Source organism: Carlito syrichta, unplaced genomic scaffold, assembly GCF_000164805.1.
Source record: "Carlito syrichta isolate Samal-C Ts95f unplaced genomic scaffold, Tarsius_syrichta-2.0.1 Scaffold301868, whole genome shotgun sequence".
Lineage (NCBI taxonomy): Eukaryota > Metazoa > Chordata > Mammalia > Primates > Tarsiidae > Carlito > Carlito syrichta.
In genome coordinates, this window is record NW_007245964.1 from 456,950 (window position 1) to 477,634 (window position 20,685).

The window sequence follows — 20,685 nt, forward strand, 5'->3', positions numbered from 1 at the left end:
TCTTTTTTTTTTTTTTTTTTTAATAGAGACAGGGTCTTGCAGAGTTTCCCAGACTGATCTTAAATTTCTGGCCTTGAGCAATCCTCCCACCTTGGCTTGTCTCTGTTGTTCTGGGTCAGAAAGCATATATCTCATGCATGAAGAAAAGTCCTGGGGACAAGGATGTCCCAGAACTCTCCCTACTTCATGTGTGCCTCTATAATCTGTATTCTTAAAATTATTGGTACAGCTAGATACTGGGCAAAGTCTCTGATGGGTCAATTCAAAGTTAATACTCTGATCCTTTGTGTCAGCTCACAGAATAAGCAAATTTAGGTAAAATTATTCTTTTAAAAGCAAGAGAATATTGGGGGCAGGGATGGTGAGGTGACATCAGAGGTGTTACCTGGGACAATTCTGAATGGTAATGTTTTAGTTTTTAAAGCTAGTACATGGGTGTGTGTTTTACTGTGCTTTAAATGATATAAATAGGCTCCATTTGTGAGTGACATACACTTGATGCTAAAATGCAAATGCAATCTCATGAAAGGAATATGGTGAATACAGAACAACCTTTGAAAAGTCTGGCATGAAGGGAACGAGGGAGATGGGGAGGTAGCTTGAGAGGCAGGGAGGCTGGGGAAAAGGTGTGCCTTGAAACAGAAAGAAGTTTCTAGTTGCTTGGAGTTGATGTCAAGGCTACTCTTCAATACTCTCTCTTGGTTGGTTTGCTAATGGGCAACTCATCTGCATTGTGTAGTCTTCTGGGTATACAGTGACCCTACAGAACTCAGAGCTGTGGTCTTCAAAGTCCCTGGCTGAACAGACTCTAGGAGATGGAAGTTCTGATCAGGGTGGAGAAAGGGCCCTAAGAGAGGCAGATACTGTGCTGGCAAAAGTCCATCTTCTACCTTCATGCAGGCCAACTCTCTCTAGCTCTTTTTCTTCTCTACCTTTAGAATTCTTCCTTGATACTATCTTGTGGGAGCCATGAGAACATTCCCCCCCCCCCCACACACACACTCACTGGCCTCCTAGTGCCACAGGTCAGTAACCATGAAAAACTGAGGAAGTGAAGTTTAGCTGGAGAAGGAGATGCCCAGAGCAGGGCACAAAATCACTGGGCAGCTGGGCAGCTGGGGGAAACCATAAGCTCTGCAAGCAAATATCTTGGGATTAGTCTCCTCTCCCAAGATTATATAAAGATAATTCTGTTCTATTCCTCAATTTGTCTCTTACTGTGAAGCAACTTGTAGGAAATGGTGAGTTACATATCAGTCTCTCCATTTCTAGCCAATGAAGATCATAAGGAAATCATTTATCTGGGAAATATCTCACCCAGAGCTCTAGCTGTGCACAAACATTTATAAATGAAGATAATCATAAAAGCATATTATCAATTATAATGCAAAAACTTTGGAAGTAATCTAAATTTTTAAATAGGGTACTAGTTATATGTATCATGGCACACACACCGAATATTTTTTTGTTTTGTTTTGTTTGTTTGTTTGAGTCGGAGTCTCACTCGGTCGCCCAGACTGAAGTGCAGTGGCCGCTCCCGGCCACCGCAGCCTCGCCTGCTCGGCTCCGGCGATCCTTCCGCCTCAGCCTTCCGAGTAGCCGGAATTACAAGCACGTGCTACCACGCCCGGCTGATTTTTTGATTTATTGTAGACATGAGGTCTCACTGCCCAGGCGGGTCTCGAACCCGCGGGCTCAGGCAATCCACTCACCTCAGCCTCCCAAAGGCGTGGGATTACAGGCTGAGCCACCGAGCCTGGCTCACACTGAGTATTATACTCCTAAAATATTAAGTTCTTAGGATTCAATGACAAGTGAAAACATTTCCAATATTTACTGATAAAGATTTAGTATGCAATATAGTATATAGACAACTATCTCCCTCATTAAGGACATACAGACACATATACAAACAAGATAAGAAAAATAGACCAAGACATTAAACGTGGTTAGTAGCTGGGCTCGGTGGCTCAGCCTGTAACCCTGCGCCCTTGGGAGGCTGAGGTGAGTGGATTGCCTGAGCCTGCGGGTTCAAGATCTGCCTGGGCAACTTGGCGAGACCTCATCTCTACAATAAATCCAAAAATAAGCCGGGCATGGTAGCGCACTCCTGTAGTTCCAGCTACTTGGAAGACTGAGGTGGAAGGATCGCCGGAGCCCAGTAGGTCGAGGCTGCGGTGGCCGGGAGTGGCCACTGCACTCCAGTCTGGGTGACAGTGTGAGATTCCAACTCAAAAAAACAAAAACAAACAAACAAAAAAAGTGGTTAGTAATAAAATCATGGGTTAATTTTTTTTCTTAATCGTCTTTGTATACAAAATACTTTCTGATAACTTCCAATAAGACTGATCGTTTAGGTCAGAAGTAGAACATTACAAATCCATAGAATAGGAGAAAATATTTTCAAATTATACATATAAGGGTCTTGTATCCAGAATATAGAAATAATTTTACAACTCAACAGAAAATTTTTAATGAGCAAAGGATCTGTATGAACAATTCTCTATAGAAAATATACAAATAGTCAATATGTATACAGAAAGATGCTAAACATCACTAGTCACCAGTGAAACGCAAATCAAGACTACAATGAGATACCACTTCATACCTACTAGGATGGCTACAATGAAAAAGATGGATAATAATAAGTGTTGGTAAAGATACGGAAAAATGAATCCCTCATACACTACTGGTAGAAATATAAAATGGCATAGCCACTTTGAAAACCAGCCTAGTAATTCCCTCAAGCAGTTCAAGATAGAGATATCATATGACCAACAATTTCACCCCTAAGTGTATACCCAAGAGAGTTGAAAATATATGTGTGCACACAGAGTTGAACAAGAATGTTCACAGCAGCATTATTCACAATAGCCAAAAGGTGGAAATAACCCAAATGTTCACCAACTGATGAATGGATAAACAAAATGTGTGATATAGCCACATATTACATTATTGCCAGCACAAATAAGAACAAAGTAGTGTTCACGCTGTAACATGGGTGAAACTTAAAAACACGCTAAGCTAGTCACAAAGACATTTTGTATGGTTCAATTTGTATGAAACGGCCAGAACAGGATAATCTACACAGAGAGAAAGATTCTTGGCTTGGGGCCATGAGGGAAAGGCAGAAATGGGAGGTGTCTATTAATGGGTACAGGGATACTTAGAGTGACCAAAGAGGTCTGAAATATGATAGCAGTGATGGTTGTACAACCTAGTGAATGTGCTAACAAACCACCAAATTATTGACTTCAAAATGGTGAATTTTGTAATATGTGAGTGATAGAGCAGGGGACTTTAAAAAAAAAAGTGAACGGTTATGAGGATCCCCAAGGCTCTTTCAATGATAGACACACAGAATGCCACTGATGAAACATCCGCAGGGATTGTTCATTCCATTACTTTGGGTAAGTTTGGGTCCAGAGGAATGCAACGTCCTGTTAGAGGTCTCACCACCCAAGATCTGCCCCCCACTGGCCATGCAAGGAAAGTGGGATGGTGAGGATGAGCAACACAGCAGAGTTACCTGCTCAGGAAATGTGTTCTAACAATACTCACACAGATAAGTACCTCTAGGAACATGGGGACATGTGACCTAGAATTAACATGAGATAATTTGAAATCATGTCAACTGTCCTAAGTCACAATGCATAGCCCAAAGTAGAGCTGGTGTCATGGGAAAGTGACTCAGGCAGTTGTGTAAACACAGGAGAGGGGCACAGCATGCATGTCTGCCTTTCCTTGCGCATTCCAATAGACCCATGGTGAGTGGGAATACAGTGAGACTAGAAGTAAGTACCCGATAAGCATGTCACATCTACAGTTGAGGAGTCACTGACAGCCCTCGGGGGTCATGCTTCCATTGAAGCCCAGTTTGAATGCAGAGGGATGGCAACCCAGGGAGCCCCATCATGTTCGTTCTTAGCCCTGCCACTTTCCCCATCAGCCAACCACTTATGCTGAAATGCTGACACAGGAGAGAGGAAAAGACAGGGCAGCCCCTAGTTCCCTTTTCTTGCAGCCTCCTTGCTCGTCAGTAAGTGGAAGGCAGAGACTTGGTAGAATGTGAACACATCAAGAAGTGAAGCAAAGCAGTGACTCACACTGTAATTCCAGCATTTTGGGAAGACCAGGCAGGAGGATTACTTGAGCCTGGGAGTTCAAGATCAGCCTGGGCAACATAGCGAGACCTCTTCTCTACAAAAAATTAAAAAATTAGACAGGCTGGTGGTCCCCACCTGTAGTCCCAGTTACTCAGAAGGCTGAGGCAGAAGGATTGCCTGAGCCTAAGAGGTCAAGGCTATGGTGAGCCATGATGATGCCCCTGTATTCCAGCCTGTATGACAGGGTGAGTCCCTGACTGAAAGGACAGAGCCCCAAGATAGAATTTCTCTGGTCTATTGTTGAGCCCATACATGACAATAATCCTTTCCTGGAACCCTGGCGAGTCACATGACATTGAGATGAACATCTCCTAAAGAATTTGTCTTTCAGCTACTGGACTTGCTCCTCTCATCTATGTGGCTGGCCTGACCACCCATCTGGCTATCAGGGAGGTGAGAGACAGATTCCATCACCATGGCTTACTGTGCTTACCTGTCCCCTTCATGATGACAAAAAAACAGACCACCACCCAATCACCTTGACAACCTGCCCCCAACAAAGGAAAGTTTTTAAAAAGCGTTCAAGCATTCATGGCCATGCTTTTCTTTAAGCTCTGGCCCCCTCCCCAGTCCTGGGGAGGTGGATACACCCCCCCCCCCATCTACTTTCTAAATAAACTATTTTTTCTAACCTAATTTCTGTGCAATTCTTTGCATCTTACCCGCGGCACTAGCTCAGCCCACCAGCCCACTGACCTAATACTGACTCAAAAGAAAGAAAAAAAGAAAAGAAAAGAAAGAAAAGAAAAAGAGTGAGATAAATAGTGGTGTCAGTCTGGGGCAGTATTTCTGCTGTTCTGTTAAGAACAAAATACATACACATGTAGGAGCTACAAAATGTGAATTAGAAAATCTTGCTGACTCTGCAGACAAGTTCAGGACTCTTGTGTCTGCATTCTAAACAGACTTTGCATAATACAAAGACGAACAGCAAAATTCATGGTAATAATTTTTCATTTTTTTCTGTCCTTATGACATTGCATGGCAAATAAAAAACACCATACCAAGGTAAGAGAGACCACAGAAGATAACACTGGTTCCTTCAAATTATGTGTCTGGCCCTGTCTGAAGTTCCACCCCCATCAGGTATAAGGGACATGATTTCTCTCTCTACCTGTCCCTCTCTCTTCTTGAGTGAAGGTACAGCTGACAGAATGCATGTTCCTTAAAACAAGAGCTACCAAATGTCCCCTACAGCAAGGTTTCCTAAACCTGAATATGCTTCAAAGCCTCCAGGAAGGCTTGTTACTCCATAGACTGCTGGACCCTCCAACTTTCTGATTCAGTGGGTCTGGGGTGGAGCCTGAGAACTTGCATTTCTAACAAGTTGCTGATGCTCCTATACCAGTCTATACCTTGGTCTACAGTAGGCTCTGTCACAGCCTTTGACATTTGCCGAAACTGCACCATGCAAAAAGCATGTTCTGGTACCTCATAAATGTTCAATTGTTCCACTAAGTCCAGGTCCGTCCCTTTCTTGTTCAAGTGCCTCTGGGACACAGCTGCGATGCCCAACTCTTCCAGGCAGTCCACCACATCATAGAAGGTATCCTGGTCTGGCAGTCCGGATAATGTCTGGAAGAAGAACCAGATACAGACACATCATAGGGGACTGTCCCAAGGCATTTTCTACATGGTAGCCTGTGGCCAAGATTATAACAATATGAGACAAAGCAAGGCAAATGACAAATGTATTTGAGAAGAACCCTCTTACTGTGGGAGGCAGAATGAATCCCAAGATTCTCCCCTCTGGTGCGAAATAATCCCCTTCCTTTGAGTGTGGGCTGGGTGCTCCCATGGGTGGGGTGTCATTCCCATGATTAGGTTACATTGTATGGCCCAGATGAAGGAATTTCACAGGTGTAATTAAGGTCCCAAATCAGTTGATTTTGAGTTAATCAGAGGGGTGGTTCTCCTGGGTGAGGGCCTAGCTCTTCCCTGAGCTCAGTGATGAGAAAGAGATGATCCTGCTTGGGGTCTCAAGGAAGCAGCAAGCCACCATGAGTCCACAGTTGCAAGGAAAAGAATTCTACCAGCTACACAGGCTTGGAGGAGGACCACGTGCTCAGACGAGACTCCCACCCTGGCAACACCCTTGACTGCTGTTACATGGCAGTAGAAAACGAATACACTCAGTGATTAGAAACTCCTGTTGAGATCCACCCACCCACAGCTGGAGTTATGACAATTTAATGATTCCTTTCATTAAATTCAGTAGGCTTCCCCTTGGTCCATGACATTTAGGAAAGCATGAGAAATTTCAAAGCAGCAGTCCAGAGACAACAAGAGAAACCAAGAAGAAAATGTTGATTTCTCTTAGAATTCTGCCTCTCTTAAAAGAAGGAGGCTATCTCAGACCAGGTCCCTGCTCAGACCTGGAAGGAGCCTTGAGGAGATTTACTACAAGTTCCTTATCTTATAAATGAGGGAGAAAAGGGATTTGGCAGAGGCTACAGGAAGTTGCCAAAGACACTGGGCTAAGACCCAGGACACTGAGCCTCTATTCCCGTCTCATACACAAGTTATTCTGGTCTGGAGTTTCGGATTCCGGTCATTACTCCCTACTTATTTCCCTGCCTTTGCATTTGTTGGAACACCACATACATTTTACAATTATCCTAAACACGATGACTTGCCTCAGAAGAAATAAGACCAACACTTTTATCAGGATTACATCACAGCATCAACTTCTTCAAGGCCTCTATTCCGGGGCTATCAGGATTGGCAAGAATATCTCTATTCATAACCCACATAATGGCTTTTTCCTTGTTATACTAAGCAAAGAGGACACAACTTTCTGCTTTTGAGACCATAAATTAATAAAAATAATTGTGATGTGACAGCCTAAGGACTCAGGATCCCCAGGGAGGACACAAAACAGAAAGCTGGGAATCAGAAGCAGTCACAAATAATGTTCAGATGTAAGTGACCGCGTGACAGCACACCCTGGTGACAGCACACCCTGGTGACAGCACACCCCGGGTGCCAGGCCAGGACATCAACACCGTGCTAGCAGGCAACTACGGTCAACAGGGTTGCCCCCTGCTTCTAACACTGAAAAATTACACACTCATTCAAAGAACCCTATCATCAGAGCAATTTTCTCCATTGAGTTGTGGACAGGGCGAAAAATGAGAAATATCTTGTCTGCTGACTCTGCAAAATGTGCAGTTTGAGGACACAGGTGAGTTGACATTTAGCATTAGAAATACAACTTTTTTTTTTTTGAGTTGGAGTCTCTGTTGCCCAGGCTGGAGTATAGTGGCACACTCAAGGCCACCGTAGCCTCAACCTGCTGGACTCAGGCGATATTTCTGCCTTAGACTTTCAAGTAACTGGAACTACAGGCATGTGGTACCACGGCTGGCCAATTTTGTGATTTATTGTAGAGATGAGGTCTCACCAAGTTGCCCAGACTGGTCTTGAACTCATGGGTTCAGTCAATCCTTCTGCCTCGGGTTCCCAAAGAGCTAGGATTACAGACTTGAGCCATCGTGCCTGGCGTAGAAATAGAACTTTCTGGACAGCAATGTGGTGGCCTGCCTGAGGCACAGGGAGAGGCCTCCGGCAGTCTCTTCACCTCTCTGTTCTCCTCCCTCTTCCTTCCCCTTTCTCTCTGCTGGGAGTCAACTGAAGTTCTTTCACTCAGAAGTTTCCAGGGGGTTAAATTCCTAAACCAAATCCCCATTGCTTTAGCAAGTTCAACCATAAAGGATGGGGGGAATCCCTATTAAATAATCAAACAATTAGAGTTATGGAACTAAATAGACCCAGGGAACCCTTGCTCAATAACTGGCCGGGAACTGAAGTTATAAAGAGGTCACTTGTCATTTCTGCTGTGAAAATCTGAGCTTGAGCCAAGCCTGTGTCCCACTACCACCTTTCATCAGGGCTGCAGGGGAGATAGTAGTCTTCTGCCAGTGCAAGAGAATGCTAACCATCCTAGAAATACCCATTGACCAATTTTGGGCTGATTCTTAGACACACTCAGGAAATTTCACCACACTCTCACCTGTCCCTGAGTTTCCCCTTCCCAATCTGCCCCGTCCTCTACTGCTGAGTGACTGACTTCTGGCAAAGGTGGCAGCTAGGCCAGAAGTCTGCAAAGCCAATGTTTCTTGATGCCTTTACGCTGAGATGCTGAAGATGCCAAACACAGCTGTCCAACACCTCGTGTCCCCTTCCTGTTTTCTCTCAGGCTCTGTCTATCAGGGTCTGTCACAAGTAAGTCTTTATAGGCATCTCTCCGAGGGGAAACTCTGTCCTAAAAGACATATTCCTGTCCCCTGGGTTTTCACTGATTCTGTCAAATCTTTCTCATAGGATAAGACCATTTGAAGTAAAACTTGTCCAGGAATGTCCACACCAGAGCCATTTGTGGAAGTCAAGAGCCGTAGACACCCAAATCTCCTTCAGTGGGTGGATAGGTAAATAAACAGTGGTACATGTATACAAGGGAATACTACACTGTGGTAGAAAGGAGTGAATTATTAATATGCAATCACATAAATAGATCTCAAAGGCATTATACTGAGTGAAGTCAGTCTCAAATGGTAAAAATACAGTATGATTCCATTTGACATTCTTGAAAAGTCAAAATTATAGTGATAAGAGAATAAATCAGTGGTTGCCAAGGGTTTTATATATAAGGGGATGTCACTATAAAAGGTTAACACGTGGAAGATTTGGGGGAGACAGAACTAGTTTATATCTTAATTGTGAAGATGACCAATATGTATAAATGAGTTAAAACACATACAGCTATATTTTAAAATACAGTTTGATATTATAAAAATATTATGAAATATTATATTCAAATATAGAAAATATTATAAAATATTTAAATTTTAATAGAAAAATATACAAAATATCATAAAATACAGTTTTATTATATGATAATTACTATTGTTCGAATGTGCCCCCCAAAGTCGATGTGTTGGAAACTTAATCTTTAATGTAAGAGCGGAGGTAGAACCTTAAGAGGTGATTAGGTCATGAATGGATGCATGTTGTTATCTTGGGAGTGGGTCAATTATCATGGGAGTGGATTCCTGATAAAAAGATGCATTTGACCCCTAACCCTAACCCTCCCACACTCCACTCTCACCTTCCATTCTATATGAGATAACATAGCAAGAAGACCCTTGCCGGCACCTTGCTATTGTACATCCCGGACTTCAGAACTGTGAGAAATAAATTGCTTTTCTTTATAAATGTCCTGGTCTGTGGTATTCTGTTATTATAACACAAAACAATAATTTAAAAATTAATAAAAGTAAATGTAAAATCAAAGGCAAACGCTCACCATGAATCCCATCCAGGTGAATTATCTTCTGTCCCTGGTAAAGCAGCTCCCTTCCCCTGAGCTCCCTGGGATCCTTCCTTCCCTGGATGCTCCATCCAGCCCCACAGTAACCTCTCATGTTACTCCTTCCACTCCCCACCCCCAATCTGCTTCATCCTATTCTACAAGGTGATCAATACCTGAGCTCCCCAAAGTGAAGATCGCACTGAGAGGATTTCAGCAGAATCAAGGCAGGGGATTGATTATATACCATTAGCTTGCAGGGTGAGAAATGGCTAACTTACGATGCTCCCTCAGATCTTCTGAAGACATGCAGTGGGGATAGGGGTGGAGGAGGGGATGAGTAATGAGTCTGGGTCCTGAAAACCCCCGTTAATATCCCTATTTGACAAAGAGCACTGACTTCAGTCTCAGAACTCTAAGCAAGCTAGGATGTAGTATTCTTGTTTTGTTTGCCACGGTAATGTCGATTTTTGAATTCCATATTATTAAGCTATTTTTGATTTTGTTGAAGTCAATAGTTAGAAACCATCTAACTTGCAATACAATTTCCCAGATTTCAGAGTCTGAATTTTTTTTTCCAGGCCCATATTAACATTTCAATGTGTTATTTTGTTTGCTCTCTTGAGGATTGTACTCACTGGGGCAGTTAACATTGCCACAATGCAACAAAACAACCCAACAGCAGTGCCAACGGCCTGTCAGTCTGTAAACCTTCTCAAAGAAAGGATCATATTTGGAGGAAATGTCTCAGAGGAACTTCCTGGACATCTCCTGGGCCAGAATTAACAAAAGATGAGACATAACTGCCAGAAAAAAAGGAGGAGGCGAAGAATTCCTGGACATTAAATGCTGCATGATGCTAAGCAGAGGGTGACACGCACTGAGTCTTTGCCAATGACTGTCAACAGAGTGCTCACGCCATGTGGTTACTACTACAATCACAAGAACAGCTGGGCATGACCTCTCCGAATAAAATGGATGTCACTATGGATAACTCTGTGCAAGAGTGAAAATTCCATTTCTGCTGAATTCAGTGTTTTCTAAAAGAATGTTGGTGACTAAAAAGAATAGGAAATAGGCCAGGTGTGGTGGCTCGTGCCTGTAATTCCAACACTTATGGAGGTCAAGGAAAGATGATTGCCTGAGTCCAGGGGTTCAAGAGCAGCCTGGGCATCTTGGCAAGACCTTGCCTCTACAATGGAAAAAAAAAAAATAGCCAGTGGTGTGATGGTACACACCTGTAATTCCAGCTACTTGGAAGGCTGAGGCAGAAGGATCACCTGAGCCCAGCAGGTTGAGGCTGCCATATCTGTGATTGTGCCACTGCACTCCAGCCTGGGCGACAGAGTGACACTTTGACTCAAAAAAAAAAAAGGACATGAAATAGATGAGTCTGATCTTTAAAGCCAACCAAAAATTGCTCCAAATCAAATGGTAAAATAAACTCACAAAGAGATGTGAAAATAAATGCAGAATTCTTAGGATTACCTTTCAGAAAAGTTGTGTCCACTTCCAACCAGGGCTACAGAAGAGTTTCCTGTGTACTCATTAATGATATTTCAGTGTGAAGCAATCATTGCCAATGTGACCTGGGAAACTTATTTGTCTATGTATTCCTTTTGTTGTTTGAGTCGGGGTCTCACTCTGTTGCCCAGACTGGAGTACAGTGGTACAATCACAGCTCACCACAGCCTCAACCTTCTAGGTTCAGGCAATGGTTCTGCCTCAGCCTCCTGAGTAACTGGTACTACATACTGGTGGTATGCCACCACACCTGACTAATTTTTTTTTTTAATTTTTCATAGAGAGAAGGTCTTGCTAAAATTCCTAGGCTGGCCTTGGACTCCTGGGCTCAAGCAATCCTCCTGCCTCAGCCTCCCAAAGGGCTGGGATTACAGACATAAGCCTATGTGCCCGGCCTTCTTATTTTATTCTAAGTTGGTTTAATGGTTCTTATTTTCCTACCAGGTTCATAATACATTGTTTTACTCTAAGTATCATTTTCTACCTTTATTTTTTTGCAAACAATCTCCCAGTTTGTCATTTGCATTTAGTTATAATTGGTGATTTTCATTTTATAAATATGCCCTTTTCTCATTTAATGCAGTGAAATATTTAAATCCTTTTCTCTGTAATCCTTTTCACTGGTTTTATTATTAAAATAGCCTTTACCAACCAGAAATCAATTAGCCTTCATCTCTTTCTATGTTTTTTTCCTACAGTTTGATGTGTTACATTGACCATCTTAATCTATCTGGGGTTTATTGTGGAATATGAGCAAAGTCTGCTTGTGTTTATTTCCAATTAGCAACACCTCCCCAGCATGGCGGAAGCTAACCCAGCCCCACTGATGTCAACTGTACAGCAAGTTGTTATGTACACTGAGCTCCGTTTCAGAGATCGTCTGCACCAAGCATCTGCCTGCTGAGAAATCAGCCAGACCACACTGTATCCTTAGAGTTTGCACAACATGTAAGTAGGAGAAGTTGTTCCTCATAATTTTTCTGCTTTCTATAAATGTATCCCCAGTTCATCAGGGGAGACATTTCTCCATTTATACTTCAGGAAGGGACTTGGGCTCTCTCTGATGCCCTGACCATCACCACAGAGGGTCCAGTAGGCTCACGTCCAGCAGCTGTAGTATGCAAGGAGGGCCCATGGGGTACGTGCTGAGGTGCCTGTGTGCCATATTGGCATGGCACTCCAGATGGGGAGACTCCAGTCCTGATACTGGGCCTGTCCCAGGTCAGCATGGGACCCACTGTTTCAGAGTAGTGCCTCTAGGTTTGGGCACTAAGAACTGTCACTGCCCTATGAAGGGGTGGCCAGGGAGGGACGTGATGGGAGGAATGGAAGCACAAAGGTGTGGTCACCATCTTACAGAAAAGATGGGACCTGCCCCCAAGATTCCTTATCTCAGTCCAGTGGTCAGAATTCAACACGCAGTAGAACAAGAGTGCCTCATTTTTTTTCTGACTGGTGAACTATTTCCTTAGAGCAAAACTTGGTCATTTATATTCTTTGAGGGAAATGGTTTTAAGGTGACAACTTAAAAGCAGTTATAAAATTCTCACTGCCACTTTTCTGGCTTTACTAGAAAAGACCGAAGGATGAACACATGCAGATACAGGCCCTTACCCGTATGTGCACCTGCATGCATGTGTGGAGTTCACATGACATGACTCTTATTCAGAGGGAAAATTCTAGATTTTCTCATTCTACTAGCTCCCTATGACTGCTATAACAAGTACCACAAATTAGACAGCTTAAAATAAACTTATTCTCTCATAATTTGAGAGCCTGGAAGTCTGCTATTACAGTGTTGGCAAGGCCATACTCTATCTGAAGGTTCTGTAGGAGGTCCTTTCTTTGTCTCATCTTAGATTGGTTGCCAGCATCCTTGGCTTGTAGGCACATCATTCTAATCTCTGCCTTCTCTAGTTATATTTCAGGAAGGGACTCTGGGTATTTCTTCACATGGTTGTCGTCTTCCTTGTATGTCGACACTGTCTTCCCTCTATGTCTCTTTTCTACTTAGAAGGACACCAGTCAGACTGGATTAGAGCCCACCCTAGTGACCTCATTTGGGTGCAAAGACACTATTTCCAAACAAGGTCACAGTCACAGAAACCAGGGGTCAGGGCTTCAACACACCTTTTGAAGTGACACAATTCAACCCATAACACAAGTCAACCCACCTTGTTCACTAAAGTCATTGCATAAACCAGCAGCTCTGTGTCAACTCCATCTTTTTCCTCCAGGATTTCCATGATATTTGACCAGGGTTTGACACCTATGAGTAAAACAAAAATCATTAGAAACAGCAATTCAACAATGCTCTATCCAACTCACATCACAGTTTATCCAAGGACTTAGCACCCAGCGGTCACAGCATCTTTCAGTTACCAAACTTCAAAGTGTGGCACTATCCTTAGTGTGGACTTGAGCAGGCTTCTAATTAAGAATATTCCACAGAAGGTAACATGATATCACATCATCCTTGTCCTTTTGACAAGAGCACTGTATACTCTTCATTGTCAGGATGCCTGTCTACTTGCTTGAAAATTTTCCTTTATATTTAACATGCAAGTCTTTTAAAAATTCATTCATGTGCAACTCTTTAGGCCAGGAACATCTGACCTGTAGCCCACAGGCCACATGCAGCCCAGGACAGCCAGTAATGTAGCCCCACGAAATCTTTTACCATCATGTGTTTTTTAGCATTTATTTTCTTCATGACCCCATGCGTATTTCCAATTTTGAAGTTCACAAGCACGTCTTATCCATGACATAATTTTTTGGCAACACATACATTTGTGAGCAGTTGTTTTCAATTATGCACATGAAGAGCAAAATTCAAACAAGCATTTCTGATGAGCACCTTGAGAATTCACTAAGAATTGTGACCACTTCCATCAAACCAAACATTGATAGTTTTATTTTACAAAAACAAGGCTAAATTTCCCACTGAAAAACTAGTGGGAAACTTATAATACAAATATTTAAAAAAGAAGTCATATTATGTATATACACTAACTATATGACATAATTTACAAGTGGCCTGGGACAATTCCACTTTCCTCAAAGTGGCCTAGGGAAGCCAAAAGGTTGGACACCCCTGCTTTAGGCCACATATTTTGCTCAGAGCAGAAAATGCTAAGTATCCTATGAATCTCCAACAGTACACAAGGAGGCATGGAAGCTCTTAACAATCCTCAAGCAGTGACTCCAAAAAATAATAGTAACATTCCTGTCTAGCAAACATCTCAAGAACAGTATATTCTCTTTATTCCATCAAGGCACAAATACTATTTAAACCTCACTAGGTACAAGGTCTTGCAGGCAGCTGCCCTCTATAGGTTTATCATCTAAAAGAGCAATTGGGTACAAGCACAAGAAGAGACATCAGCACAGAGCAAATGGCTGAGAAGTGGCAAAGGCATGTAGCTATACCTGACACTCAGCGGGGTGGTCTCTTGCAGTACGGGACTGCAGAGGGCTTAGTCGTGAGGTGGCCCCTGTGGGGTTCTGCTGGTGAAAACTCATGGGTGGTCATACAAAAGTTATCAGGAAAATGCTTCACATTCATATTCGGGACCACTAAGCCAAGGGCAAGACCACAAAGCAGGGACACAGACCACCTCAACATGGTTTCCTATGCTTTGGATGAATGTTTGGAGTAAAGTGAACACTGCCTTGCCCTTGGCTTGGTGGTTTGGACCCTGAAGCTCTTTCCTGCTTTTGTCATAAAGATCTCAAAGAAGCTGGGCTTGGGGGCTCAGCCTGTAATCCCGCGCCTTTGGGAGGATGAGGTGAGTGGATTGCCTGAGCCCGCGGGTTCGAGACACGCCTGGGCAGCAAGACCTCATCTCTACAATAAATCAAAAAATCAGCCGGGCATGGTAGCGCATACCTGTAATTCCGGCTACTTGGAAGGCTGAGGCAGAAGGATCGCCAGAGCCCAGCAGGCGAGGCTGCGGTGACTGGGAGCGGCCACTGCACTCCAGTCTGGGTGACTGAGTGAGACTCCAACTCAAAAAAAAAAAAAAAAAGATCTCAAAGAAAATTGCTAATTTTTGTTTGGTAAAGGTAAAACAGAAAATAGCTTCGATATGTTAGTTTCTAAAGGCTATTCCTTGGATGGGTTATGTCAGAGCTGATCCTGACCTTGAGAACGTATGCTCCCCAAGGGCAGTCACAGTACCCATCCTGTTGATTTCTGTGCTCTTAGTTCAGTGTCTGGCATGTAGTACATGCTCAGTAAAGTGTCTGCTGAATAGTGAATGGAGATCTCTGAGAAGGCATGAAGTGAGTGAAGCTGGAGCAGTTTTTAAAAACCAGGAGGCAGGCCAGGTGCGTTGGCCCATGCCTGTATTCTCATTACTTTGGGAGGCTGAGGTGAGAGGATTGTTTGAACCCAAGAGTTCGAGGCCATCCTGGGAAACATGGTGAGACCTCATCTCTAGAATAAATAAGTAAATAATTAGCCAAGTGTGGTGGCATGCACCTGTAATCCCAGCTACTTGGGAGCTGAGGTGGAAGGATGGCCTGAGCCCAGAAGGCAGAGGCTATGGTGGCTGTGATCATGCCACTGTACTCCAACATGGGCGACAGAGTGAGACTCCAACTCAGAAAAAAATAAAATAAAATAAATAATAAAAACCAGGAGACAGATGCACACAGTATGAAAAAGAGAGAAGACAGGAAGATTAAACAAAGAACAGGCACATGCTACAAACTGTGAAAGCCTGCATTGAGTTGACACAGAGGTCTGTTGGCTCTCCCAGCAAATGAACAGAGAAAGCCTTTTCCTTTAGCTACACCACCTGGCCAGTCAGACTTGGGCAATCTCCTATGACCCTTTCGAACTCTAAACACAAGTTGTGCTTCTTCACTTGTTAACTACTGAATTATCTCCTTGCTGACATTTATCATCTAACCCGAGGTTCACACCAGTGTAATTGTTCTTCCAGCAAAGTCATAATTTCGGCCTTTAAGACAGTTGATCCATGTGGTTGGTAGGTCTTGGATCTCACCATGCTGGTGAAGTTTGAGAGATGTGAATGCTTCTGCCTGTGTTTATAACGGGGGCAGCTTCTACCATGCACATCCACATCAAACCTCGGCATAAGACACGTGTTCTGGTACCCACATATGGTTGAAAGGAGGACTGTGCAGGAGAGAAGGCACTGAAACCAAGAATTTCCAGTGGTGCCAGTAGGCTCAGAACTACCTTCCTGGTTACTTACTTTGGAGCCAAAGATGCCAAACAGGGCTTGGAGGAGCAAAGGCCAAGAAGCCAAGGCAGGCTGGGCAAACTGGGGAAGCAGCCAGATTACACCTCTCTCCCTCTCACACAGACACATGCACAAGTGTGCACCATCTCATCCTCTGTACTAGGAATGCTCAAACACTGGTGTGAATTAATTGAAAAATGTGTTCTTCAGCTGTGAAATCTGAGTCCCTTACGACCATTTAAGGATTTAAGTCTGCATCTATTGGTACAATGTTGGGATGAATGAATGCTCACTTTCTTTTGATTGTTTTGGGCCAGAAAATGGAAACTGTTTAGAAGAATGAAGGAGAAGGGGAGGAAACATTTGGTTCAATACAAATAGCCCTGAAAGGCCTCAAGCTAGGCCTATGTTAAGCATTAGCTCTGGCAACTTTCCTGGGAATTGCCTCTTCTTAGAATTAAGTGGTCCAGTTCACTCTTTCCCCATTGCCTTTGCTAGCTCCTTACAGAGAGAGTTACGGGGGGCAGAGGGGGGAGGTAGGAGACAAGGGGGAAAATAGAGAGGGAGGGAGAGGGGAAGAAGGGAAGAGGAAGAGGGGGAGAAGGGGAAGGGAGATGGCAAGGGGGAGGAAGGAGAGAGAAGGAAATTGAATTGCAGGAAGGGGGTTCCTGCATGAGAATCATAAATCATATGATCCTAGTCCTTCACATAACAGAGAGAGAAACTGGGTCCCAAAGTAGTAGAATGAAGGGAGGCTCAGGATACTCATCTGTGACTGGGGTGACAGTGCCCACCTTACAGGGTTACTGTGAGGTGTCACTGAGATAAAGCACTTTGCCTTTTTTCCTCAGCATGGCTGGAACACGTTATCTAGTCATCCTCCTCTGTCTCTCTCATCTCCACCGCCCTCCCCCTCCAACTCCAAAATGTTGAAGCCAGGCTCTGTGAGAGCCTGGCTTTCTCCTGATGCTCACAAGCACAGAGTTGATTCTCTAGTACTTGCTAAGTAAATTAGTTAATATGAAAAAAGCTTAATGCCCTGTTACATGACAGGCACGTAAGCATCAATAGCTGTAATTATAATGGTGATGGTTGTTGGTGACCCCACACTCAGCCAAGGGCGGGCCCTCTGCACAGGCACCCTGGCCAGTCCTCTCTTTTCGCCAAACCACAGAGCCCCTCTCAGTCCAGTCAAATAAACACGCACAGACTACATTGCTCCATGCTTTTCCCTCTTCCTCTTCTCCTAGGTCTCTGCATTAAATCCAAAGGCAAATAAGACATTTAGTACCATGCCCTGTGAGTTATTCTAACACCCAGACAGAAGCTCCTCATAGAACCTTCCATGCCTTCCCACATGATGGATAAACACACTCAACGGTGGTCCCTCTGCTATAAATAATAGCAGTAGTAGAGCCCAAGTTCTGTCTAGTCTCAGCCACTGGACCACCAGGGAGCCTGGGGTTCTGTCAGCCTCTAACTGCCACCACGCTGTGTGCATTCTTCCCAGATCAATATTTTCATGAGCAGAAGTCAGAGACAGGCTTGCTTGAAGGATGGCTGGACTTTTCCCTCTGTTAATCACATGTGATACACATGTTTAAGAATTATGTCATATCTCATCACCTTACATTCAAATGAAAAATGGAACTTCTTCAAAAGCTGTGCTGAACCCAATTGGTGGGACTTGACATTTATGACAAATATCAACAGGAGCTAGCCCCTGAGGGCACCTGCCTCACACTCTGTGAGAGAAGAAAACCTATATACTTGGAAGGAAGGTCCCCCTGCCCGGAGAGCAGTTTCCTATTTCCTGTCAACTACCACAGGGGAAGACCTCAAGGAAAGGGAGTCTCTGATGTGGCAGTATGACAAAGCAGGGCTCTCTCAGGGGCTGCTATGAGTGCTACTGCCTTTCTTTCTTCTTGCCAGGCCCTGTACCCCAGAAAGGGAATGTGAATTGAAGATGCAAGTAAAAGAGAAGATCCAGCGTTCTAAGCAGACATACCTCAGAGACTAACTCAAATCCACCTTTTCATGCCAAACCCTGAGCAAAAGTGCAATTGCCTGGGTCAAAGGGAACATTTTAAATTTTCATTCTAAATATTGATTCCTCCCTGTGATGGACTTGGGTCCCTTCAGCTTTTATGCTAGCTCTCTAACTAGCTCACTCTCGGTCACAGACCAAACTATCCACATGCATAACAAACTTTCCGGGTAACCCCTGTGCAGCATGCAAGGTATTTATAAAGCAACCAGAGAAAATTGCTCTGGGACAACTTTATGTGCTTTAGGTGAGCATGATGTTTGAGGACTGGTAGTTTACTTGTTGGTTTTTACTGCTGATTGCTTAAAATCTGATGGTTTTCATTCTCTAAAAGAATTCCTCTTGATTTAAAAAAAAAAGATAAGTTGGCTGAGAGCAGTGGCTCATGCCTGTAATCCTAGCACTTTGGGAGGATGAGGTGGGAGGATTGCTTGAGGCCAGGAGTTCGAGACCAACCTAGACAACATAGCAAGGCTTCGCCTCAACCAAAAAAAAAAAAAAAAAAAGGTGTTTATACTTTAACATGTCCATTCATCCCTGCCAAGGAATGAGCTTAAAGCCACTTTAAGGAGTAAAATTTATAGTTTAGTTGTAAACCTATGCGCAAATGGACATACTCGTTTACCCTCTGTCACCTCTGTCTGCTGTATCACCTAGCTGAGAAGGAATAGGAGAGTTGCTTAAACATGAGCTAGAAGCACACCTGGAAGTCCTGCTGCTCTCTACAGAACACCATGACATATGTGTATGTTTAATTCCATCATAGGACTCAGGAACAATTTTACCAGCAGTAAAATAGGATGATGTTATATGTATGCATTATAAAATCACAGCCAAGACCACACATGTCCATAAAGAAGCATGTGATTGAACTGCACGTGATAAGCTATTTCTGAATTTTTCCATGAATGCCATTTTTTTTTCTTTCAGCTGCTCAGTGGCAGACAGATAATAGCAGTTGCCAAAAGTTTAAGAAATTTTATAGGCAAAAACTATAAAGCTGAAAAAACAATTCATTAGCTTTTTTTTTTTTTTAAATGTACTAATTGGGAAAAGATGGCCATTGTTTTGTCTTGGTGGAGTGACTTAGTACAGCAGAAAGCCTTTGGCTGGGGCTGTGGATGGAGTCTCGGATGGGGGTACAAAGACCTGGGTTCATCTGAAGATCACTCCTTCATCCTCCACAACACACCATGTGTGAAATGTCAAGTCCAAGGAAGAAAATTGTGAGATCTCAGCTCACAAAGAGAATCCAACAAAGCCAAAGAGAACCCCAGGTTGTGAGAAAGATGTACCTTCTAATGAGCTCCCACGGCAAGGGCCCTGGGGTCACCTGAAACGTATGCCAAGAAGACCAAGAAAACATGAGTTATCCTAAAATAATCCCACAGTCGTGGATGGAACACAAATCCTCCAAGGATGAACGAAAGGAGCTGCCTTACTCTCTTCCAAAACACACACACCTTTGGCCTTGAACCTAATTAACTGACCTTGGAAAAGTGAGACCTGGTTTTTGATCCATCAGCAGTACTTACTAAGGGTTCTCAGCTGGCCCCATGATCGGCTCTTGGCTGTGAAGGTCTTCCTATCTGGCACCCAATGGCTATATGCCATGGTAGAAACGTGCCTAGGCCTGGGATCCACCTTCCAGAACTTGGTCCATGATCAGGCATGGAGGTTGTCTCCCTCATGTACCACAAAGGGACCTGGGGATGTCTCCCAGCCTGTGATCGACCTTCCCTGGTGCTGATATCTGCCTGAGTGTCCATGGGAAGGTATGGGAGCCCCAGCTTACGGTCCTGAATGGCTTTCATTCACTAATATTCAAACTTTCAAAGCAACTAGTAAGCAATTTTCCTTCATATTTGGATTCAGCATTGGAAGGTGGGGCTCTGAGTAACATTGAATCAGAGACACAAAAGACCAAATCAGAAGTGCTATTTAGGCCCCTGGTTTCTTTCTGACAATTACATCTTGCCTGATTTGTGCCTAAGTGTGTGTGCACACATACACAACCTTAAGGAAATACACCAATATATAACACCCATTATCTTTGTCTGTTGAGATTAGAGTTGAACTTTGTTTGACTTGGGGTCTCACTATGTTGCCCAGGTTGAGTTGCCACGATCGTAGTTCACTGCAACCTCAACCTGCTGGACTCAGGTGATCTTTCTGTCTCTACCTCCTGACTAGCTGAAACTACAGGTGTGCACTATCTCTCCTGACTAATTTTTTGATTTTTTTTTTTTTTGTAGAGACAAGGTCTCGCTATATTGCCCAAGTTGGTCTCAAACTCCTAGGCTCAAGCAATCCTCCTACCTCAGCCTCCCAAAGTACTGGGATTATAAGTGTGAACCACAGTGCCTGGCTGAGAGGTGAATTTTTATTATCTTCTTTACACTGGTTTTTCCAAGTTTTCTACAGCAG

General features: G+C 43.6%; 1 protein-coding gene across 1 annotated transcript in view; it reads right to left on the minus strand.

Moving 5' to 3' along the window:
- FHOD3 (formin homology 2 domain containing 3) overlaps nucleotides 1–20,685 on the minus strand; it is a 456,996-nt gene that overhangs the window by 173,257 nt on the left and 263,054 nt on the right. The window contains 2 exon segments of the mRNA XM_021711121.1: nucleotides 5,598–5,741; nucleotides 13,173–13,267. Coding sequence (XP_021566796.1) covers nucleotides 5,598–5,741; nucleotides 13,173–13,267 — 239 coding nt within the window.